The sequence below is a fragment of the Podarcis filfolensis genome (assembly GCF_964270895.1).
Source record: "Podarcis filfolensis genome assembly, chromosome: 1".
Classification (NCBI taxonomy): domain Eukaryota; kingdom Metazoa; phylum Chordata; class Lepidosauria; order Squamata; family Lacertidae; genus Podarcis; species Podarcis filfolensis.
The window spans coordinates 5,744,500-5,769,638 of record NC_139604.1 but is presented as its reverse complement, the minus strand read 5'-3'; the positions used below and the strand labels follow the sequence as shown (position 1 = coordinate 5,769,638).

Genomic DNA, 25,139 nt, shown 5'->3' with positions numbered 1-25,139 from the left:
TATATTTGTATGCATGCATCCACCCTTCATCTAAGACTTTCAGCTCAGTTTTGGGCAGAAATACTACTACTGCTACTGCAGTGGTACCTTGGGTTACAGATGCTTCAGGTTACAGACGCTTCAGGTTACAGACTCCGCTAACCCAGAAATAGTACCTCGGGTTAAGAACTTTGCTTCAGGATGAGAACAGAAATCGTGCTCTGGCAGCGCAGCGGCAGCAGGAGGTCCCATTAGCTAAAGTGGTGTCTCAGGTTAAGAACAGTTTCAGGTTAAGAACGGACCTCCGGAACGAATTATGTTCGTAACCCGAGGTACCACTGTATTACTAATTTATTATTTATACCCCGCCCATCTGGGTGGGTTTCCCCAGTCACTCTGGGCGGCTTCCAACAAAATATTAAAAATACAATAAAACATCAGATATTAAAAACTTCCCTAAACAGGACTGCCTTCAGATGTCTTCTAAAAGTCAGATAGTTGTTTATTATTCCTACAGGTGCAGTTTCCGCAAACACTTACTACAGTTGGGCTGATGACAAGGACTGATCCCAAATGGCAGCTGCATTCTGCACCAACACTATGGAAGAGGCTACTGCGCCTCTCAGTGACCAGGCATCTGTTTTCAGGGCCCAGTACAAACTTGCAACATGGGTCTGCTCCCACCTACACACTGCAACCCCCTCCCATAGGTTAGGAAAGAAAAGGTTGCCTTTAAAGTCTAAAATTAAAAGGTAAAGGTAAAGGTACCCCTGCCCGTACGGGCCAGTCGTGTCCGACTCTAGGGTTGCGTGCTCATCTCACTCTAGAGGCCGGGAGCCGGCGCTGTCCGCAGACACTTCTGGGTCACGTGGCCAGCGTGACGAAGCTGCAGCTGGTGAGCCAGCACCAGCGCAGCACACGGAAACGCCGTTTACCTTCCCGCTATAAAGCGGTCCCTATTTATCTACTTGCACTTAGGGGTGCTTTCGAACTGCTAGGTTGGCAGGCGCTGGGACCGAACGACGGGAGCTCACCCCGCCGCGGGGATTCGAACCGCCGACCATACGATCGGCAAGTCCTAGGCACTGAGGTTTTACCCACAGCGCCACCTGCGTCCCTGCAAAGTCTAAAATTACCTTTCTGATATTTCTGAAATTATGCCACAGCCCATGCTGGGGCGTCTTTCTTTTTTTTAAGCATGCCTCCAAATGCCTCACCATTTTTTCCTCCCTGAAGAAACATTCCACAAACCTTGCAAACAATTTTGTAACTTTCAGGTAGGTCCCACTGAATGTATTCATATGTTCGAACGTTTTCCAAGAAGAAATTGGGACATTTCTTGCCAGGTCCCCCCCTCCATATGCACAGTAACAACAACACTGCTTCCCTCTTGCTCCCCATAGAAGCCCTGCACACTTACTTGGAAATAAGGCTCATTGCTGAGTAAGATGGTGTTCCCTCCTAAGCCTGTGGAGCCCATAGAGATAAAAAAAGTGGTCATAGAGAGAGTAAAGTGTAGAGTGAAATGCAATTCGGGACACTGGGGACAAAGGTACAAACCCGTGACAGCTCATGTTTTTCTGTGATTGTCCCAGCCAAATTGTAGCTCTTGGAGGGTATGTGCATTACCCTGTCAATGTTTAATAGTGGATCAATGTAATGGCATCCAGAATTTTGGGAAGGGATGTAATTTATATGTGGATGACATCCAGCTCTATCTCTCATTTCTGTCATCTGACTCTGGAGAGAGAATTACAATTCAGATCAGGTGCCTGGAAGACATTTAAATGAATGAGGCTGAACAAACTTGGATAAAATCCTATGTACATTTACATCAAAGTAAGCCCCCCTGAGCATAGTGGGATTTATTTTTAGTAAACCATCTCAGGATTGTGCTGTAAGAATGTAAACATCTCTGAAATGCTTCCTTCTTTCTTTCCCCCTACCAGAGCTCAAGCTACCAGTGTGAATTTACTGAAACACAGTAAAAAATATTCTGGGTTTGGAGTTTGGATTTTTTTAGTATTTTAATGTTAAATCTTTTCACAGTCATTTTCTGTAAATGTAAATGTAAAAGGTAAAAGGTAAGCTTTTTGCTGTGTAGAATATCACCCCCCAACACACCTACGCTCAAAAGAATGGTGGTCTCTTGCTTCCTAATGGCTGTTCTGCATCACCTCAGTTCCATGTGAGAAGATTATAATTCCCAAGTTGTTTTCTGAGTTTGCCTGAATTTTTCATTTTCTGCAGTTCAGGTTTTTCAAAAACAGCAACATTGTTTTTATTTAAATATTTTGCAAGACCAGGCTGGTAACGAGAATGTACAGCACAATAGACTGATTGTTTTTGTAACAACAGCACATTGTATTCCATTCCATTCCATGTGCAATAACAAAAGTACAGTAATCGCCTATCAGGCAATAAGATGGAAAAGCACAGTAAGAGAATAGCAAAATAAATGAGATTGCTGCGTTAACCATGTCTACTCAGATGTAAGCCTTATTGAACTAAGTGGGGCTTGATCCCAGTTCTGTGAGGTTAAGCTAGCAACCTGTTAACTGTAAAGGTAACAGTAAAAGTAAGACTCACTACCCCATTTTTGAAACTCACGTGGCTCAGCAGTATAAATAGATGCATTTGTACTTGGCCAGCCTATTCCTGTCAACCAGGCCTCAGGAACATTAACAATGCAATTCTATGCAATTGTACTCAAATGCCAACTCCCAGGTAAACAAGTCTAGGATTACAGTTTAAATGCATTTTCCTGGCTGACTGAACTTCGTAATTGAAATGTCCCACACTCTCCTAGGAACATCACAGGAGTTTGCCTTCCACAGAGTCAGATCATTGGTTCATCAAACTCAGTACTGTGCACACTGAGTAGCAGGATCTCTTCTGAGTTTCAGTCGGGGGCATTCCTGGCTCTACCTGGAGATGCTGGCTGGGGATTGAACCCGAAACCTTTTGTATGCAAAGCGTGAACTAGTCTGTTGCTTCTGCAGCCTCTGCTTCCTTGTGGGATACCGAGGATCTTTTCATAGTCTAGCAATGCCAGTTTTGTCTGGTATGAGCAAGCATGGGAGAAAAACCTTTCCTGAGTTGGCAAAACCCTGAAGCATCAACTTGGGAATGGAAATTCTTGAACTGTCCACTGTGGTTGGATTTGATCCACAAGAGAAGCATATACTGAAGCTTCCCTGGTTAATCACCTTCATTTCATTTATGCATGCTGCAACAGATAATCTGGCACTAAAACATTGAGTCTGTACTTCTTCCTGCATTTGGGACCCAAAAGTTCCTTCACAAGCACAGACATATGTAGGTTGTGTGCCAGCATTATTTCTATAAGGATAACACATGGATGCATGAAATATTCTTTAAATTAGTTTCAAAGTATATTCTTTAGCTAGTATATTTCACTAAAAGCTGAAAGGATCCCAGACCTCCGAGTAGGTAGTCTCCTTTATCATGTTCTTTCTGTTGATAAAATTATGGCATTGTACAGATCCTCCAAGTGTCCCTATTTTCCAGGGACATCCCTGATTTAGAGAAACTGTCCTGGTTTCTGATTTGATCACGGAATGTCCCGCTTTTCCTAAGGACGTCCCTATTTTCATTAGAGAAATGTTGGAGGGTATGGACTTATTCAGCTCCCAAACTGCCTGAAGGCAATTCTGTATAGGGAATGCTTTTTAAATGTTTAATGTTTTATTATGTCTTTATATATGTTGGAAGCTGCCCAGAGTGGCAGGAGCAACCCAGTAAGATGTGTGGGGTATAAATAGTAAATTATGGAATGGGACGTGCCTATTTTAATCAGATAAATTTTGGAGGGTATGCATTGTAGATACAAATGGAATGGGAAGTTAAGTTTTAAAAATATGACTCCTGTTTAAACCTCGGAAAAAGATCTGCCATTTTGCTTTCCCCCATGATTGAATGTTTAAGAACACTTGCTGATTGTAAACATCCATCGTAGAAGCAATATGCCAGGATTCAGCAGGGTGTTCCACTTGAACCACTTCACCAGCTCCTCACTTCCTTGACCATGTGCTAGGTTACTAAATACTACCTCTAGTAGTAGTAGTAGTAGTAGTAGTAGTAGTAGTAGTAGTAATTTATTTATACCCCACCCATCTGGTTGGGCCTCCCCAGCCACTCTGGGCAGCTCCCAACAGAATATTAATAATAATATTAAAAGCAAAAAAAATCAAAATTAGTTGTAGTTTCCGTGTCACCTTCAAAGGTAGCCCCATATGGAGCGCATCACAGTAGTCCAAGTGGGAATTAACCAGAGCATGCACCACTCTAGTGACACAGTCTGCAGTCAGGTAGGGTCTCAGCCTGTGTACCAGATGAAGCTGGTAGACAGCTGCCCTGAACACAGAATTGACCTGCACCTCCATGGACAGCTGTGAGTCCAAAATGATTCCCAGGCCGCGCACCTGGTTCTTCAGGGGTACAGTCACCCCATTCAGGACCAGGGAGCCCCCCATACCCACCTGCCCCCCCAAAAGCAGTACTTCTGTCTTGTCAGGATTCAACCTCAATCTGTTAGCTGCCATCCATCCTCCAACTGCCTCCAGACAGGACATTCACTGCCTTCACTGGTTCTGATTTGAAAGAGAGGTAGAGCTGGGTATCATCCACATACTGATGACTACCCAGCCCAAATCCTCTGATGATCTCTCCCAGCGGCTTCATATAGATTTCAAAAAGCATGGGGGAGAGGACGGAGCCCCGAGGCACCCCACAAGTGAGAGCCCAGGGGTCTGAACTCTCACCCCCCAACACCACTTTCTGGACATGGCCGAGGAGGAAGGAGTGGAACCACTGTATAACAGTGCCCCCAGCTCCCAGCTCCTCTAGATGGTCCAGAAGGATGTCATGGTTGATGGTATCAAAGATAGTAGACTATCTTTATGATTCCATACAGCCATATAGCACAGTTCAGTGCTGAGTTCAAGTTCAAGTTTACTTACCTGCAATGTCTTCAATGAAAAATGCTGCAACCAATTTCCATTGTCTTTGGAAGGAAGGATGGATGGATGGATGGTCACTTGCTTTCTAATTCAAAAGCACATGTTGCAAAGTGGTCATTTGAAAGTGACTTGGCCATTTAAACAAATACTTCCCAATGCAAGGTTTGTTTGTGCTGGCAGTTTGGGTACATGGGCCCTCATGATTTCAGTACAGTTTTTAAGTTGCAACCTCTGTGTTTGTATATCATCTGGTTGTTCCAGGTAAAGATGAAAAGTTGGTTACTGACATCCATCTGACCAGCTGGTGGCAGTATTTCCTTGCACTTGGATGGTGACTCCTTCTAGCAGCATTCTGGATGACAGAAGGTGGGCTGTTGCAGCCTTATATTCTCCATGATAGTTTAAGTTGTTCACTCATTTGCTGGAGATTAAATCTTCAGCTTTTGACACAGATGTTGAATACCCAAGGAATTTTTATGAAATATTTGTCATCCTTTTGCACACTTCTCTGATTTGGGGAATACTTTAGAGGATTGGCCATCACAGAGGTTGATGTCCACTAGGTCTTGTTTTGCACAAATGGAGGTGTCACCTGGACTCCTTCAGTGCAAGAAGCAGCCCAAAGTGATATCTAGGTCAGTCCTAAACCTGCCACTTTTGTGACCACATTACGGAAGCTTAATTGAAGAGCGTAATTGCAAATGCAGCAATATAGCTTTTAGGGATGTTGAAATAAATTGAATAGGGTCACTTGGAAAAGTGAGCACCCCTGTCAGGCAGAGCCTACTTGGCTTGAAGGTTGTGCCTGCCTTTGCCTATTACACCGCCCCACCCCAGGGGCCCTGAAATTTACCTGATTGCTGCCTTGCAGGGGATTGGACGATCCCTTCTAACTCTACAATTCTATGAAAAAGGAAGACCACTGAAACAGGATTCAACCTCAATCTCTTAGCCACCATCCATCCTCCAACCGCTTCCAGGCACTCACACAAGACCTTCACCACCTTCACTGGTTCTGATCTGAAAGAGAGGAAGAGCTGGGTATCATCCACATACTGATGAACACCCAGTCCAAACCCTTGGTGATCTCTCCCCGTGGCTTCATATAGATGTTAAAAAGCATGGGGGGGGGGGAGGATGAAACCCTGAGGCACCCCACAAGTGAGAGCCCAGGGGTCTGAACACTCACCCCCCAACACCACTTTCTGGACACAGCCCAGGAGGAAGGAGCGGAACCACTGCATAAAGGTTGACATAAATTAAATGTGACATGAGATTCTCCATCATGAACCTTGTTTGACCTTGCTGCAAACCTGATACCATCCTCATCTCAAAATGTGTCCTGAAGGCATTCAAGAAATACCTCAAAGGTCCTTGTAAAGGTCAACACAAGCAAATTTAGTTGCCAAGTATAATCTATTCAAATTCCTGAATGAGGGGCATCCAGAGAATGGTGAGACAGAGAGCAGACAATTCAGTCACAGCCCACTAGGGTGGCTTTCTTTAAAATGGGCAGGAACTCTGGGAGAAAGACAGGAATTGCTCTTCTCAAGCCCCCGCCCCCTTCCCTACTAGGTGTTAGCTAAGAGTATTATTAAAACCTCAGATGTTTGAGTAGTCAGTTGGCTCTGCTAGCTCCAATAGAACTTGCCCAGTGCTCTCAAGGACCAACATACATGAACTGAAGGACAGGTATATTCTTCCCTAACCATTTCTGCCTTGCTATTTAGTGCAGGTTTCTGTGGCAAAATTGCCGTACTCACTTTTCTACAAGCTTTTTTGAAAATAGGTATTTCTGTTATTCTTTTGATCAACATGTGTATGTATTATGTGAGATGCTGCTTCTTAAATTGTAATTTTGCTGTCTGAAGCAGCATTTTGATATACAGTGAAACCTCAGTTGTTGAACGTAATCCATTCTGGAAGGCTGTTTGACTTCCGAAATATTCGAAAACCAAGACGCGGCTTCCAATTGGTTGCAAGAACTTCTTGCACTCAAGCGGAAGCTGCGTCGGACATTCAGGTTCCAATTTTTTTTTTTTTAAATCGGAGCATTTACTTCTGGGTTTTCGGTGTTCAGGAGTCGAAACGTTCAAAAACGGAACCATTCAAGAACCGAGGTTTGACTGTATTCTGTCACTTCTACTTCATATAATAAAGCAAGCTTTATTTATTCATTTGGTGTCAGAACTTATAGGCATAAGGTTAAGGGTAAACATGTATTTATAACAAACACACTTCATAACTCCAGGAAAAGATTCTAAACTTCTCGGTGTGTGCTTGGACACCTCCTTGGGTTCATGATCCAAACTATAACACTTGTGTGCATGGAAGGCCTCTCGGCCCTGCATCTGGAGTGACGACTCCTCTGCCGCTTGCCACCGGATGAAGGGACCCTAGGCACTGGGAGATCCTCCTCCGAAGACTGGATGCTGAGCGCCTCCTTTGAAGGGGCCAACCCAACCTGCACAGAACTAAAAACATGTGAGAAGCTTGGCTGGAAAGAAGTCCCCCCTCATGCTGTGTAACTTGAGGCCCTGAACTCCCAGACCCCGGGGGTGCCGACTGCGAACAAGTCAGCCCAGGCCGGAAGGTCTGCCGAACCATGGCATCCATACTCCTAGGACGACCCCTAGGGATAGCTGGCACTGGGATCCTGGAAGGCTAAAACTGGGAGAGCAAGGCCCCAGAAGGATCATAAGCTTCGCTCCCTTTGCTCACATCTGAAGGACCATGGGCCTCAAAAACAGTGGAAGATGTGGAGGGGCCAGGCCGAGAATAAGGCTGCCTCCCAAACTGCTGAGCCAATGACTCAAGCTCCATATTAAACCTTGTCATGGCAGCAGGGTCTGAACCAATATCAGCCATGATTTCACCCAAGCGATCCAGCGTGAGCTGAGGAACTGCTGGGGCTTGCGCTGAACGCAGTGACTGAGACCGCCTCTAATCACCCTTTTTGAAGAGAGAGCAGGACTAGGATTCCTCTTAATAGGCATCTTGATCCCTTCTTTACCAAGCAGGGGGAGTACTAAACAAATATACAATAATAAAGAGCATTCAGGCAATCAAAATGGCGCTCCCGCCAAAACAAAATGGTGCTCCTGCCAAACTAGCTGGGGCTAAAATGGCGACTGGGCCAAGGGGGGCGGGGTTTCGCAGCCCTGGGAAAATTCCCCACCAGCCTTTACACAAAATGGGCAATGAAATTCAGCAATCCAACAGAGAGGGAATTCTCAAACGATACAAAAGAGATTGGCTGTACAGAACAATCCACCAATGAAACTCATAAAATGCCCCAACACTGCATAAATTCAAAGCTCTTGAAGCTGCAGCTGCAGCTGGATCCGAGACTAAAAGTCGCTACACAAGGATCCTGAGGGCGATGTTAAGGGGAAGTGGCAAGCTCCGCAGACAGGGAGCGCTCAGGGGCCAAAGGCCCAGTGGGGGCAAAGCCCCTCTAGGGGAAGGGAAGGGAAAGGAAGGGAAGGGACGGGAAAGGTCTAAAATTAACAAAGGAGGGAAAAGAAAAATTAATTAAAATGAAATTTTGAAAAAGAAGGGATAACGGAAAGAAATCACCAAGACGATCTGTCAAAGGTAATTCGCTCTCTCTTGGCTGCGCAGAGGACACGCTGCTAGCTTGTTCCGAATGCACGTGCTGAAAGAGGAAGCTCTGGGTCACGTGCATGGGTGTATATAGGTCCCTCGATCCGTTTGGACAGCGCCCCACTGGCCAGATTGAACCCAACATTGAGGGACCTACCAATCGGGTGTTGTGGCTGACCAATCTTACCCACCTACAACACAGGAGGTCGGTCTCCAGGTCTCACCGCAACACTTGCCCTTCCTGATCAAACCCAAAGAGCGCTCAATAACAGTTCCTCATCACCCTGGAAAAAAGTGACAAGTGGGGTGCCAGGGGCTAGACCCATTGTTGTTCAACATCTTTATAAACAACATGAATGAAGGAATTGAAGGGATGCTAATCAAATTTTCAGGTGACAACAAGTGTGTGGGGGGGGGGCAGACGCCAATGCTGCAGAAGACAGAATATGGGTTCATAATGACCTTAGCAGATTGGAGAACTGGGTCCAAAATAACAAAATGAATTTCAATAGGGACAATAGGAACAGGTTCTACACTTAGGCAAGAAGAACCAAATGAACAAATATAAGATGGGGGAACACCTGGCGTGCATGTGGGACATGTGAAAAGGATCTGGGGGTCTTAGCAGATCACAAACTTGACATGAGTCAACAGTGTGATGTAGCAGTAAAAAAAAGCTTACACTATTTTAGGCTGCATCAACAGAAATATAGTGTCCAAATTAAGGGAAGGAATCACACCACTCTATTTTGCCTTGGTCAGACCACACCTGGAATACTGTGTCCAGTTCTGGGAGCCAAATTTTTAGAATGATATTGACAAGCAGAATGTGTGCAGAGGAGGGCAACCAGGATGATCAAGGGTCTGGAAGCCAAGCCTTGTCTTTGAGGGAGCTGAGTATGTTTAACCTGGAGAAGAGGAGTATGAGAGGAGATAGGATAGCCATCCTCTAATATCTAAAGGGCTGTGCCATGGAGGATGGACCAAGCTTGTTTTCTCCTGCTCTGGAGAGTAGGACCAGAACCAATGGCTTCAAGGAGATTCCAACTAAACATTAGCAAGAATTTTCTGACAGTAATAACTGTTCAACAGTGGAACAGACTCCCTTGGAACATGGTGGATTCTCCTTCCTTGGAGGTTTTTAAGCAGAGGTTGGATGGCCATCTGTCAGGAATGCTTTAGCTGAGATTCCTGCATTGCTGGGGGTTGGACTAGATGACCCCAGGGTCCCTTCCAGCTCTACATTTCTATGATTCTATAAAGAACTGAGAAAGTTATTGATGGCTTGGGAGAATGGTGCTATGTGATTAAAGTAGCAAAGTAAGGCAGACAGCGGGGTGGAGAAAGGCTTATTGAATATTTTACAGTCATTTGTATTTGACCTCAAGGGTCCAAAACTTATTTTTAGGTTTCTAATCACCTTTCAAGTGATGGAAAATTGCTGGCCTTATGTTTCTGCATTGCCGTGTTGTAGCACAAGCACTTTTCCAAAGGTGATTGGACTCATTTTTAATGTGTGATAATGGAGAGCCAATTTAGAAAATCAATATGAAATGGCATGCTAAAAAAAGAGGGTTGGTAGGCAATGTGGTATTAATTGTTTACCATAAATCCACATTGAAACATTCTTCTCAAATCGTGTCTCATCAATGTTGTGACCGAGTGGAACATGTACACACACGTACCACTTCCTGGTCTGAGACAAAATATTTTGTACCTGAAGCATTCCCAAGATACACCACCTTGCTAAACTTCCGAACTTGTCTTGAAAATTCCCAAGGAAGGAACATTCAGTAGTTTCATATAATAGTCAACTTGTTTTGGTGGTGAATTTCTGCTTCTACTGTTAGAAAGTTCTTCCTTATTTTTTATGTCAGTGAATTTTTTCTTGGTTCCACGCCCCCCCCCAAGAAATCCCAGTATATGAAATGAATAAATGACACCATTTGGAATATTTTAATACTGTCAACTTTCTTAACCCTTAATCTAGGCTTTTCTCACTGAGTTTCCCTTTAAAACCTTTTGCCTCCGTTTTGAACTGAGATGTTCACCACTGAATCCAGAGAAGGTTTTTGAATAATAATAATAATAATAATTCATTATTTACGGTATATCCCGCCCATCTGGCTGGGTTTCCCCAGTCACTCTGGGCAGCTTCCAACAAAAGATTAAAAGTACATTAAAACATCAGTCATTAAAAGCTTCCCTAAACAGGGCTGCCTTCAGATGTATTTTAAAAGTCAGATAGTTGTTTATTTCCTTGACATCTGATGGGAGGGCATTCCACAAGGCGGGCGCCACCACTGAGAAGGCCCTCTGCCTGGTTCCCTGTAACTTTGCTTCTTGCCATGAGGGAACTGCCAGAAGGCCCTCGGAGCTGGACCTCAGTGTCCGGGCTGAACGATGGGGGTGGAGACGCTCCTTCAGGTATACTGGGCTGAGGCCATTTAGGGCTTTCAAGGTCAGCACCAACACTGCTGAGGTACTACGTCTCTGATCTCGGAAACAAGATTACTACAATTCAGAATTGTGTTGTGTCTTATAAATGAATGAATGAATGAATGAATGAATGAATGGTGAGTTGAGGCAGCTGCCTCAGGCAGTGGAAGCCCACCAGCGGAAAATTAGAGCCAACAGTGGTGGAGGTTTCTGGCAAGATCTTGTGCACTCTGTGAGTTCTTGTTGTCGCTGCCATTGTGGCCGCCACTTTGTAGGCATTGGTGGGTCAATGTGGGAAACAGGATGTGAACTAGATGCACCATTAGTCTGAGCCATGGCCAGTTTTTATATGTAACAATGACAACAAATATATCAAACTACATTGTTTTCTTCACATTATGTAACAGAAAAAAATTAAGTAAAAATTAAATTTAATGAGAAGTGCTCTACTGGATTGCACCAAAAGCCTAACCACAGACCTTACAAGTACCCCCATTTTCCAAGGACAGTCCCAGATTTACAGAAGCCATCCTGGCTTCTGATTTCATGCTTTTCCTTAGGACATTCCTATTTTCATCAGAGAAATAATAAACTCATAGAATCGTATGTTGGAGGGTATGGGGTTATCTAACCCCCAAGCTGGCTGAAGGGAAGTTTTTATACAAGTGGAAGCTGCCCAGAGTGGTTGGGGCAACCCAGTCAGATGGGCGGAGTATAAATAGTAAATAATAATAATAATAATAATAATAATAATAATAATAATAATAATGTCATCCCTATTTCATCAGAGAACTGTTGGAGGGCATGTAACCAGTCCCACATCCTATTTCCCTGGTGGACAGCCAGATGACCACTGGAAGTTCATGAGCAGCACATGAAGACATTTATCTAATCCCGTTTGAAGGCTGCCTAAATTGGTAACCATCAGCACAGACAGTAATTCCACAGTTTACCGTATTTTTTGCTCTATAAGACTCACTTTTTCCCTCCTAAAAAGTAAGGGGAAATGTGTGTGCGTCTTATGGAGCGAATGCAGGCTGCGCAGCTATCCCAGAAGCCAGAACAGCAAGAGGGATTGCTGCTTTCACTGCGCAGCAATCCCTCTTGCTGTCCTGGCTTCTGAGATTCAGAATTTTTTTCTTCTTGTTTTCCTCCTTCAAAAACTAGGTGCGTCTTGTGGTCTGGTGCGTCTTATAGAGCGAAAAATACGGTAACTATGTGATGTGTGAAGAGGTGTTTCAGTTTGTCTCTCCCACCACTCGGCTCCATTGGATACCCCCAGGGTCCACTGTAAACATCTATCAAGATTTTTTTTTATAAAAAAAGTTACAACTTTTTAAAGTTGCATCGAGACCTGACAATTTAGCTTTTCTAAGCATTTTGAGATATTAATCATTCATCAGATCAATCCAATTCTAATTTAGAGTTCTTACTATTGTACTGTAAAAATCTATCAAGGTGTTTCATCCTTTTACAATATTTATTTCTCTCACCCTAACAGAATACATCAGCTTAATATCCAAGACCATCTCCTGACTTCCCACTTAATAACCAATGGCGCCTCTGTTCTTTTACTGGGCTGTGAGGACCCTCGCCACCATGAATAATAATAGATCCACTCCGTTTCTTGTTCTTAACACCAAGCTTGAGAGTACCTCAGTCAATTGAGTCAAAACTAGTCCCTGTCCTATTCCTAGTTTCCAGCACCAAGTGTCCCCATGGGTCAAAGGGCACATAGGATGCCCGGCAAAGGGAATGGAATCCTTTTTGGAATCCCTGCTTCTCTGCATGCCTTCTCTCCACCTCCCCCTTTAAAATATTTTTTATTGATTTTCTTTTCTCATAACAAATATCCAATATCATTACTTAACATTCATTTTCCAATCCCCCCACCCCCTGTGACTTCCCCCATTTCTGGTTTATTACATCAAATGTTACATTCCGCTGTTTGTACATAATACTATGTTATCACCTGTCATATTTCTTGTTCTCTGTAAATAAAATTGTAAATGTTTATTTAAATCCTGCCAACAAGTCCATTTTTTTTGTTTCTCCAAATACTATAAGTTGTAAAAGGTTCCCATTCTTTTTCAAAGTCACTATTGTCCTTTTCACACAGTTTATCTGTTAACTTTGCTAACTCTGCATAGTTCATCAGCTTTTCTTGCCATTGTTTTTTTGATGGTATTTCTCCAGTCTTCCAATTCTGTGCTATTAAAATTCTTGCTGCTGTTGTAGCATACATAAATAATGTCCAATTTTCTTTTGACAATTCTTGTCCTAAAATACCCAACAGAAAGGTTTCTGGTTTTTAAACAAAGGTTATTTTAAACAATTTTTTTCAGTTCATTGTATATCATTTCCCAATTTTTTAAATGATCTTGCAATCCCACCACATATGGTAAAATGTACCTTCCCCGTCTTTATATCTCTGCATGCCGTCTTGATGTTGATGCTGCACTTATTTGGCCAGAAGCAGGGCGCCACCTCATCTAACCTGGTCTCCACGGTGCAGCAGTCTGACACCCTAGTCCAAGATCAAATCATGAATCATAGCAATTTTATTTGAAGCCAATCTAGAATGAAACAGCAACAGCCTACGATTGGTAGGAGATGATGGGATACCTTGAATATGATGAGCTGGAAGAAGAGCAACTCCCTTCTCCTATCCTGCTCCAAGGACAGACCTATCCAGTTCCTCATTCGTGGGCAAATAAATCTGCTTCTGTAAATCGCTTTGTGGTTTTTAAATTTTATGAAATAAATAAATAAAATAAATACTGATCTATCTGTAAGGGAGTTTCTCATTAAGTCCCAGTAACTCTGAGTAGGGTTTTTTGTTTGCTTGCTCCTCTGTTTTGTTTTGCTTTTTTGGTCAAACAGCACCTACCTACTTTTGGGAAACAATTGACAAGCTTCATAGCTGGATGAAAAGGTCTTTGCTTTCAATGTTGATTTTGTATTTTTAAAAAACATTTCTTTTTTCTACTAAAAAAACCCCCTTTTTAAAAGCTGCTTCATGTGTTTATAAATCACCTTGGGATACGTGCAAATGCCAAAATAAATTAAACACCCCAAAATCACTTAGGAAAAGCTATTTGCCAGCTTTACTAAAAATCCCTAAACTTAAGGAAACTGTTCAGATTTCTGACTAGATTTATTAAAATAGAAAAAGGGAAGGTACAGGGTGCTGTCATGTTACATACTGTTAAGTTGTGGGTGAACATATCAGACGACACAGCGATTCTTCAAACAGCTCTTGTTTATTCACAGGCCAGAACAGAACTGAACTGAAGGGTTCAGTTAGCCTGCTCATATAGAGCTCCAGTACAACGTTACTGTAACAATTTTCTAAAACTATCCAATCACTGAACGTCACTTTCGATCCCTTATTTGCATAACTATCTACAGTATCCCCCTGCTGGCTCAGGGTGAGAACTTCAGTACATAACACATATTGTGGTCATCAAGCATGATAAACCTGTTTAGATGGATCAGCAGGGGAGCAGGTTTCATGGAAAGAGGATAAGGTGATAGATAAGTTAGCTCTGGTTCCTGCATTGCAAGGGGCTGGAATACTCTATCATTCTATGAGGACTGAAGATAATTAACAAAGGGCTTCCTGCTGCAGCCCTTTGTGTCCCAGCTTTAGTCTGCAACTGGGAAGAAAAAAATTAGCAGAAATCGGCACCTTCCCTGCTGAGTCCACATGATGCATTAGGGAACCAACACAAGGGTTAAAAGGAGTTTCTGTGACTACGCATCAATAGCTAAAACTTTAAGAGAAAATGTAAAACTAGTATTAAAATATGATGTACTAATATATAGTTGGTGGTGCTGTGGTCTAAACCACAGAGCCTAGGGCTTGCTGATCAGAAGGTCAGTGGTTCTAATCCCCGTGACAGGGTGAGCTCCTGTTGCTCGGTCCCTGCTCCTGCTCACCTAGCAGTTTGAAAGCACGCCAGTACAAGTAGATAAATAGGTACTGCTCTGGTGGGAAGGTAAACGACGTTTCCGTGTGCTGCTCTGGTTCGCCAGAAGCGGTTTAGTCATGCTGGCCACATGAGCCGGAAGCTGTCTGCGGACAAACACCGGCTCCCTCGGCCTATAGAGCGAGATGAGCGCACAACCCCAGAATCATCTGCAGCTGGTCAAGGGTACCTTTACCTTTTTATAGTTGCAAAATAATAGCAATAATGAAGTAATTGTTGGAGCTGCAACCTTTTTTGACCTGTTACAAAAATAGCTACTTTCACTTATTAAAAATTTCACAGCTGAGCTTAGTCGCATAGCATTTTGAAACAACAGATAGCACTTAACCTAAAAATATCAAGCTTCTGTGCATTTATGACCTAAGATGTTTGAAATGGGTTTAATTACTTAAGAGGCTATATAATGGATAATGGATCTCATCAAATAAGACGCCTGCTGATGGAGTCAAAGGAAGTTCATAGGAATCCATGTTCAGTCACAAACAAGAATGACTAATAGAGTACATTTTCCATGTTGTTGAATAACATTTGCTTATTTTTAGATCAAATAACTAATATTTGTATAATTCTACTTGCATGATTTTACCCACAGTGCTCTTGATTTTTCTTTGAGCTTCAGAACTTTGGCTTGGAGTAAATCTTTTGGAGTGTAGCGTCAGAAAAGGTACACTGTCAATGACTACACACTGCCAACAAATTCCTGCTGAGTGTTTTACTCATATTCAGCTGAGGACAAGTAGAGATGATGCATATATTAAATCTACATGCTTTATGTAAATTCTAAATTCCACTCCAAATGTCAAAGCAGTGAACACACATGCACAACCCCAAAAAATCAACAATCCACAAAACTAATCGAAATATCTTGAGCCTATGACTTTGAGAGTTAATTCTAATATTAAGCTTTGTAGAGTTACTGACTGTCAATCACCTATTAAGAGTCTCTCCCCCCATACATTTTTTTAAATGAGATGCTTCTCCAGTCAGTAGCAGGTTGCTGCCTTTTCAATATCTGTTTTTTTAACAGCTTGATCACTACTAAGCAGGTGAGGTGCCAGCTTGCAGTCATGCAGGCTTATTAATTTTCCTTAAGGAATATTTTATATTTGTGAGGATTGCAATTTTACTGGAAACAGCAAATATTATATCATAGCAGACTTCCACTTTTTAGATGTAAGAAAAGCAAATACTTTCCATTCTTATCAACATTGTTTGCAAATATTCTCCTGACATTAGTACTTATTACCAACGTGATTTGTTGTGAACTCCTTATTCCCCCCCTCTTACTTCAGCTCCTCCCACTTTTAAAAGGTGGAATGACACAAATGACCAGGCAGAGCCCTGGATAGTGGAAGTCTGTCAAAATCCTCCTGCTGCACACACTACTTTTCCAAGGCTGAGGAACTGTTGCAGAGTGCTCTAATATTATCAAATAGGTATGTAATATTGTACTTTGCCTTCAGCTTCTTAGTAGTTATCCTTAGTTACTGCTGAATATTTCCTTTAATATCTGTGTTAATAATCTTTTGTAGCCTGTTGTGTGCTTCCATTTATGTTTAGTTAGGAACAAAATATTATAGTTACTAAATACTGGCAAATATTAGGGGGAAATATGTGTTCCCCTGTCTGGGGAGTGCTGCTGAGATGCGTTTATTTTCAGAGTATATCTGGCATTTTATAGTGATACAACTCAGCCGTATAAATCCTTGTAAACAGCTATGGCATGGGTTTGAGGTTGCCACTCTGTTCATTCACAAAACTTTTCCAGCTCTCTATAATACATTTGTCTTTAAATAATTCATGTGGATAGTGAAATTATTTAAATCCTTTTGAGCTTTGAATGAATAATGAATCATCTTCACATCCAGCTTAACCGAAGTACTGTCCACAGTTTATTTTTCTTTTTTGGGTGTTAAGGCTATTAAATAAACCAGGTGGTGAAGCTAGTAATTATGACAGAGACAGACCAACAAATAATGTATGGACACTTTATCTAGAATAGTCATACATTACATTATGGTGGTAATTTTAAAAATAAAATGATGGAATAATTTGTTTTCCTGACTATGAGTGCAAATCCATTGTGTCAAGTCTATTGATTGTGGTCAGAATTCAGGATTATTTATGATTTAGGTGCGGGCAAATACAACTGGCTGTTTGGAATTTGTATTTTCCAAATGACCTATTTGCTCACTTGCTGAAATTGAATCTAAATCTTGGGACCGGAATTTCATTAGAAGCATAGAAGCAATATTTTACATGTATTTCTTAAATCCAAATGTGTTAAGCAGCCCTAAGCTCAAAATGCCCTGTAGATTTGAAAATTCTGGTAATCTTTTTGGAAGCCCATCAAAATTATTTGTATTCAGCTCCTGGATTGGGACCCTCTACACAGGATTAAGGCCTGACCTAAGGTGAGTTGCAGTAGCAGCACTACCACCAGGTAAATTTATGACAAAAAGAAAAATATATAACTTGGGCCACATGTGGGTCCTGGGTCAAAAAGGGTGGACTCTACACCCACCTAGAATGATTTGGTACCGTTTTTGGGGGTGGGGGGTGATTTCAGTTGGTTGAAATATGAAGGGTGAATATTTCTTTCTGTTATTCAATAGCGTGCCTGTGCTTTCATCACTGAAATGTTCACTGCTGTGAGATATTGTTGTGTGGGTGCTAGTGCAGCTTATACTTATTATAGCAAAGAGTTCTCCCTATTTTGAAATTCGGTAGTTCTCATGGGGTGTGTGCAAATGTATGCAGGCATCCCTACTGTTGAGTGAGCTCAGTTGTCCCCCGATTTTGGTGCTTGCCTTGGAGTCGTATCCTGATTTCTTCTTCTTTCCTCTGCAAGTAGACAGTCTGTCATTAAAAAATAATAATCAAACACCTTGCGATTTTACCCAAATAAATATTAATCAATATTTTTTTGTTTGCTTATTTGTTTAAACTGTCCTTTGCTGAAAACTAGCAGAACCATGTTCATTCATTCATTCATTCAGAAGCTTTCTTTGCCTGCTCTTCATGAAATGATTGCAGAGTTACAGTATTATTTAAAACAGAAACAACAAGCCAGGAAAAATGAGATCAAGTAAAATAATCCAGAATAAAAAACATAAAAGCACAAACAGTTACAGTAGTGAACTTGCAACCTGGGCAAAAAAGTTTTAATCTGGTGCCAGAATGTCAATACAGTAAGTGCTGCCTTGCAGGTGCCAAGCAGGTGCCATCACGGAGGCGATCCTGTCCCATGTGACCGGCCAATATACTTCCCCTGGTAATGGGACAGAAAGAAAGGCCTCCCCAACATTCGGGTCCTAGGCAGGCTGATGCAGTTCTCCTAGAATCAATACTGCAGGGAATATTGCACATCTGATCAAAATGACTTATGTCTGTACTGACTCAGTTATAGAAAGTAGACCTGCTGTGAGTATACATCCTAAGTTACTGTAAAGCTCTTCAACCGTTCTAGCAGCTTTAATATATACTTATGTTATCAATGTATCCACTGTGACACTGGCCCTTGGGAATCCCAACCATATGGAAAAGATCTCCCCCCTTCTCTCTGCTTCGACACCATCAACAGTGTTCTGTAGCAAATCCTCCAGGCGACACTAGTGTTGCTATGGAAATGCTCATCTGAACCCCCCTTTGCAGTAATTCAGAGTGAAATCCATTGTAGAGCATAATTGACTGCTACACAGGAGATAGTCAAGTTGTAATGCCATTTTTTGATGGATTTTTAATGCTGTAGCCAAGTAGAAAGGACTGGTGCCATCAACTGGAAGATGCTTGTGTGAGCCAAATCTCAGAGGGTTCTGCTAGGGACACGGAGCACACAGGACAAATTGGTACTGTACATAATTACAATAGGTTGACTCCCCTCCCCCCCCCATGGTGTTGCTATGAAACATAGTGATTTCACAGTGATGGCACCCAACGGTATCATTTCATGTACATTGGTAAGTGCTGCTGTTAAAATGCTGGAGAATGGAAATAGCTTAGACGTTTCAAGGGTGTCCTTTTTTGGTGTGTACAAATAGTTCCAGAAAAGGAGAGAGACAGAGAGGTTTTTGTGGTCTCTGTTGATAGCTGAAGAGAAGTGAGATACAGTGTTTTGATGAATCAGACTATCAAAGCAGTCTGACAAAGCAGCTATTTGTAAAGAGAGGTGAGACTGGAGTAGGATCTGAAGGAAATGAAGTTATTCAATATTTAAAAGGTGGTCTGTTCACATCATGAAATGTCTGTTTTGCTTTTGAGCAAAATACTGTGTGTTGTAGTGAGTCAGAAAGAAGACCAAATACTTCAAAAAGTCTATTACTGAATTGATAGATTTATAGTGAGCAGTGTTAGTTCTGAGGACACAGCATATTGGATAAACCCAGAAACAAGGGCATACCTCAAGACCAAGTTAAATAATTAGTTTAGGGGTATCATTAATTGATGCTGACTTTATGAAATCAGACACCCATGTGTCCCTATTTTCCAGGGACATCCTGAATTTAATAAAGCCATCCCAGTTTTTTATTTGATCCCAGAAGGTCCCTCTTTTCCTTAGGACGTCCCTATTTTCATTGAAGAAATGTTGGAAACCCATAGTAAACTGTTCAAACCCAGTACAGATCAGTTCCAAGTACAGTGGGACCTCGGGTGAAGAACTTAAATCATTCTTAACCTGAAACTGTTCTTAATCTGAGGTACCACTTTAGCTAATGCGGCCTCCCGCTGCCATCACACGATTTCTGTTCTCATCCTGAAGCAAAGTTCTTAACCCGAGGTACTATTTTTGGGTTAGTGGAGACTGTAACCTGAAGGGTATGTAACCTGAAGTGTTTGTAACCCGAGGTAAAGGTAAAGGTAAAGGGACCCCTGATCATTAGGTCCAGTCGTGGCCGACTCTGGGGTTGTGGCACTCATCTCGCTTTATTGGCCAAGGGAGCCGGCGTACAGCTTCCGGGTCATGTGGCCAGCATGACTAAGTCGCTTCTGGTGAACCAGAGCAGTGCACAGAAACGCCGTTTACCTTCCCGCTGAAGGTATTTATCTACTTGCACTTTGACATGCTTTCGAACTGCTAGGTGGGCAGGAGCAGGGACCGAGCAATGGGAGCTCATCCCGTCGTGGGGATTCGAACCGCCGACCTTCTGATCGGCAAGTCCTAGGCTCTGTGGTTTAACTCACAGCGCCACCCGCGTCCCTATAACCACTGTATAAAGCAGAGGTGAAGGTGCACTTTAGGGTATACACAGAGGAAAATCTTAAACCTTGCCCCACCAGTCCATTTTCCTCCCACAACCTTTCTCCCCAGGCTCTTTTCTCCCACTTCCCCCCCTCTAGTCAGCTGTGACTCCAGTTCTGGGGGCCATTATGGGAGAAAGAAGAGCAGGCAGCTGAGGTCTAGCAGTCTCTGCTCCAACAGGTCCATTTCCTGCTTCCACTTTGCATATGAAGGGGGCAGATCCGTCACGTGTGTTTTGAGTCTCAAGCACACTTTGTCACTGAACTAGAATATTGTTTATCCTTTCCAGGTCCATTTACATTTTCCTGCTCTTGGTGGGTTTCCATTGAAAAAAATGCTTTCACATTTTTCAAATGTACAATTAGTTTTTTTTATTGCATTATTTGTCCATCAGATATTCTACCTGAGACCCTGTATTTCAATATCATTCATAGCAAAATGGTATAAAGAGAAGTACCCATCAGAAAAAAATGCAAAATGCCCAGGTAGCAGACAGGAATATGAGAAAATGATCTTTAGGGATGGTCCTTGCCAACTGAGAAAGAAGCATGAAGAGAGATTCAAGAAAGGGAAGGGAAGCAGGTCTTACATGAAATAGAGGGAAGCAAAGTGGAAGCAGTACTTGAACCCCTCCTTGCCCCTTCTCATTACAATGCTGAATATGCAGTGGACCCCCCCATTCTAGTATGTGCTGACTGTTTTTTGTAGGGAGTGGGCTCCCACAAATCTATAATCTATCTATCATCTATCATCTATCATCTATCATCATCTATCTATCATCTATCTATCTCTGGAAATGTAATGATATAATGCTGTTTAACTGAAATATGAATAGCAACACTTAGAGTTTGTATAACAACTATGAGTGCACAAAGAATTATAATAATAATAATGTGTGTGTGTGTGTGTGTGTGCGTGTGTGCGCGTGCTCTGTCTGTCTGTCTGTGTGTGTGTGTGTGTAAGAGATATCACTTTGGTTCTCTCCTTGGGCAGATGGTGTTACTCAGATTTTGAAGATACCATGAGAAGTCGAAGGAATGGTACCTTGGAGAGCTCAAAAAGTCTTTATTCCAGTATTTCTCGTAGCACAGATCTATCATACAGCGAGAATGTAAGTAGAAAGATTCTATTCAACTTATATTTGTAAAATCCTCCTAGACTCATTAGCTGATTGATGCAAAATGTGACTGTGATGTGTATGGAGGAAGCATATACTTGATGATGAACTTTCTTTGTTTATTAGTGGTCAGATTCTGGGATTTACAGAGCTTGTCTACTTTTAAATTTACTGTGAGTATTGTGTAAAAGCTGACAGCGAATAGTTCAAGATACTGTAGGCAAGTAATCAGCTACAGCTGAGACAAAAGTCCAGAGTGGAACTCATGCTTAGCCATCATTGTACATGTAGAGCTGGTATCATCTTATGCCCCTGTTACCATTTTCTTTGGTATAACATGTGACTGTGCATTGGTTTCAATGTGTCTACTCTGATGCTCTGACTATGAATTAGTTGGATTGCTCCCTTTATGTTTTGATTTTCCCTTTGTGAAACTCAGCAAATTTCAAGTTTTGAACAATGAACCTTTCCTTAACAGAGGTTTCTAGGCAAGATGGACAAGGGTTGGTTTAGTTGTGTTAGTCGTGGACGGTGAAGTAGGGTCTGTCATATCCCATTCTTAGTAGCAGGTTGCATGTGGAAAGAGTTTGCACAGATTTGAAAAGGGTCAGATTGTTGATGGAAGGAAGGAAGGAAGGAAGGAAGGAAGGGAGTGAGAGAGGAAAGAACAAGAGTAGCAGTTTGCCTGTGAATGTGCACAGATTCTTGGATGAAAAGTGTTCCTCACCAGTGATCTAAATGAATAAATACTGCCCTGAGACCCCCCAGTATAGGGCGGTATATAAATTCAATTAACAACAACAACAACAACATCAACAACAACAGTTTCACCAGCCATATTCCATGTCTTCTGAAATCCTGGCGTTACCTTTCCCCCCCCAATCTTTAAATGACCCAAGGTAGTCCCTTCCTAGGTTTCTTGTTCACAGATGCTGACAAGTACATCTAGAGAGCAGTTCTCCAGAACTGAACCATACAGTTTGTGCAAATCTACCAATCAGTCTCACAAGTCATTTGTGAGCTATCAGACCAGCAAGCTGTATACTGTCTGAAAGGAGGAGCCCTTGATCAGTATATTTTCTTTGACAAGTAGGGTTGGAATCCCCTGCTAAACATCTTCCAAGATGCCCACTCACACCACAAAGAACTCATAACCCACCTACTCTCAGCAGCCAGAAGCATCATAGCCAGACACTGGAGAGAGCTGTCATCAGTAAGCATGGACCAATGGTACCAAATAGGATGGGAAACAGCCTTACTAGAAAAATTAACCAATAAACTGAAACTGACATGGGGACGAATAGAAGAAGACGCCTTCACTCCAGTGTGGCTCCCCTTTATCACATACACAGCCCAACAAGACAACAACAAGAATCCACCGACAGCATACGAATCAATCTGGCTAACCTGATCCAAACACCCCCCTCTCTCACACAAAAACAAATCTCACTACAGCCAACCAAAGACAGCCACCCCCTAGGCCACCCCCAACCTCTCTCACCACCAAGGAAATACAACTAGCGAATAGTAAGAGAACTCACACAAGGGACACAAAACATACACTGAGTAGAAGAATAAAAGCATTGCCACCCGACCCCACCCCACTTGCCATTCCCCTTCCCCTCTTTTCTTCCTAACCTAACACTGTATGTAACACTGATGTCTCACAACAAATGAAACTGACCTTTAAAAAGCACAACTTGAAAAAAGAGACAATACATGTATTTTGTAAACTATTTTTTTTTTTAAAGTAGGGTTGCAATTATTTTACCCTGACCTTCAGGCAAGAATTTGAATTCACAGTTCTTCTTTGGTTAATTCAAGAGAAGCCAAGTTTCATTTTCTGCTGGGTTTATGTGATACAGTTATAATTATACTAGATGTTGCTATTATTTGAGGTTCTGTGTTGGTTTTTCACACAGCACACCATATGTAGAATTATCATTGTGAACGTTTGAAACTGTTAAGCGTAAGCACTGTTTGGTATTGATGCAGAGGCCTGGTTCTCACTGTAGGTTCTACGAACAGTGGGGCAGAATTGGAAGCCCAGCGCTGATCTGTATACCCCACCATGTGTGAAATCCACACGCAAGCTGGAGTCATATTAAGTACCGTATTTTTTGCTCTATAAGACTCACTGTTTCCCTCCTAAAAAGTAAGGGGAAATGTGTGTGCATCTTATGGAGCGAATGCAGGCTGCGCAGCTATCCCAGAAGCCAGAACAGCAAGAGGGATTGCTGCTTTCACTGCGCAGCGATCCCTCTTGCTGTTCTGGCTTCTGAGATTCAGAATATTTTTTTTCTTGTTTTCCTTCTCCAAAAACTAGGTGCATCTTATGGTCTGGTGCATCTTATAGAGCGAAAAATACGGTAGCTGTCTGTGTTTTGTTGCATTTATAGAAAATTTCTATCCATGAACTTTTAAAAGGCTAGGTTAAACTTAACAGTGAAGTGAATGGTTTTTTAAAAAATAGAATTGTTAAAGTGTTTTCATTACAATTCTGTTCTGATGACCTTTTGCTCTTTGTGAAGTAAAAATAGCTCTACCTTTGCTAATTACCTTTGTGGAGACAATGTATGTATGTATTTCAAAGAGTGTATTACACACGATGGTAATTCGTTGTTTGAGGAGTGTGCAATCAGATTTCACTCAACTCTTTTACATCTTGCTCCCATAGGACCTGGTGCACTTCATTCAAGAAAACTTTAAGAAGAGAGAGTGTGTCTTTTTCACTAAAGATACCAAGTCAATGTAAGCAAATATTTATTGCCAAATTCTGAACAAGCTCCAGTGTAAACATTTACATGCTGCTACTCATTGAACACATTTGTAAGAAATGAATCCCAGCTGTTTCTGATTCTAGCACGTGCTACGTCTACTGGCAAGAAATCAGACCCTGCCAAAGAACCAGATCTTTTGAAAAAGACTGAAGATCCCATTCTGATAAGCCACAACAACAACAACTTATTTATATCCCACTCATCTGGCTGGGTTTGCCCAGCCACTCTGGGCAGCTTTCAACAAAATATTAAAAATACATTAAAACATCAGTCATTAAAAATTTCCCTAAACAGGGCTTCCTTCAGATGTCTTCTAAACGTCAGATAGTCAGAACCTCTCCCTGGTTCCCTGTAACCTCGCTTCTTGCAATGAGGGAACCGCCAGAAGGCTGTTGGCACTGGACCTCAGTGTCCAGGCTGAGTGATGGGGGTGGAGACGCTCCTTTGGGTATACTGGGCTAAGGCCATTTAGGGCTTTAAAGGTCAGCACCAACACTTTGAATTGTGCTCAGAAAGGTACTGGGAGCCAATATAGGTCTTTCATGACCGGTGTTATGTGATCTTGGCGGCCGCTCCCAGTCACCAGTCTGGCAGCTGCATTCTGGATTAGTTGTAGTTTCTGGGTCACCTTCAAAGGTAGCCCTACATAGAGAGCATTGCAGTAGTCCAAGTGGGAGATAACTAGAGCATGCATCACTCAGGTGAGACAGTCCACGGGCAGGTAGGGTTTCAGTCTGCCTACCAGATGGAGCTGGTAGACAGCTGCCCTGGATGCAGAATTGACCTGTGCCTCCATGGACACCTGTGAGTCCAAAATGACTCTCAGGCTGCGCACCTGGTCCTTCAGAGGCACAGTTGCCCCATTCAGGACCAGGAAGTCCCCCACACCCACCCGCCCCCTGTCCCCCCAAAACAGTACTTCTGTCTTGTCAGGATTCAACCTCAATCTCTTAGCCACCATCCATCCTCCTACTGCCTCCAGGCACTCACACAGGACCTTCACTG

At 42.4% G+C, this 25,139-nt stretch overlaps 1 protein-coding gene across 6 annotated transcripts in view; it reads left to right on the top strand.

Moving 5' to 3' along the window:
* Positions 1-25,139, top strand: part of TRPM8 (transient receptor potential cation channel subfamily M member 8) — a 474,483-nt gene that overhangs the window by 411,733 nt on the left and 37,611 nt on the right. For 4 of the 6 annotated variants that reach the window (XM_083627068.1, XM_083627067.1, XM_083627071.1 and 1 more), the window contains exons 2-3: positions 21,231-21,348; positions 24,032-24,105. In XM_083627068.1, coding sequence (XP_083483194.1) covers positions 21,231-21,348; positions 24,032-24,105 — 192 coding nt within the window. Of the gene's footprint in view, positions 1-16,290; positions 16,435-21,230; positions 21,349-24,031; positions 24,106-25,139 lie in introns of all 6 variants that reach the window. The other 2 variants (XM_083627069.1, XM_083627070.1) reach the window with 2 other exon arrangements.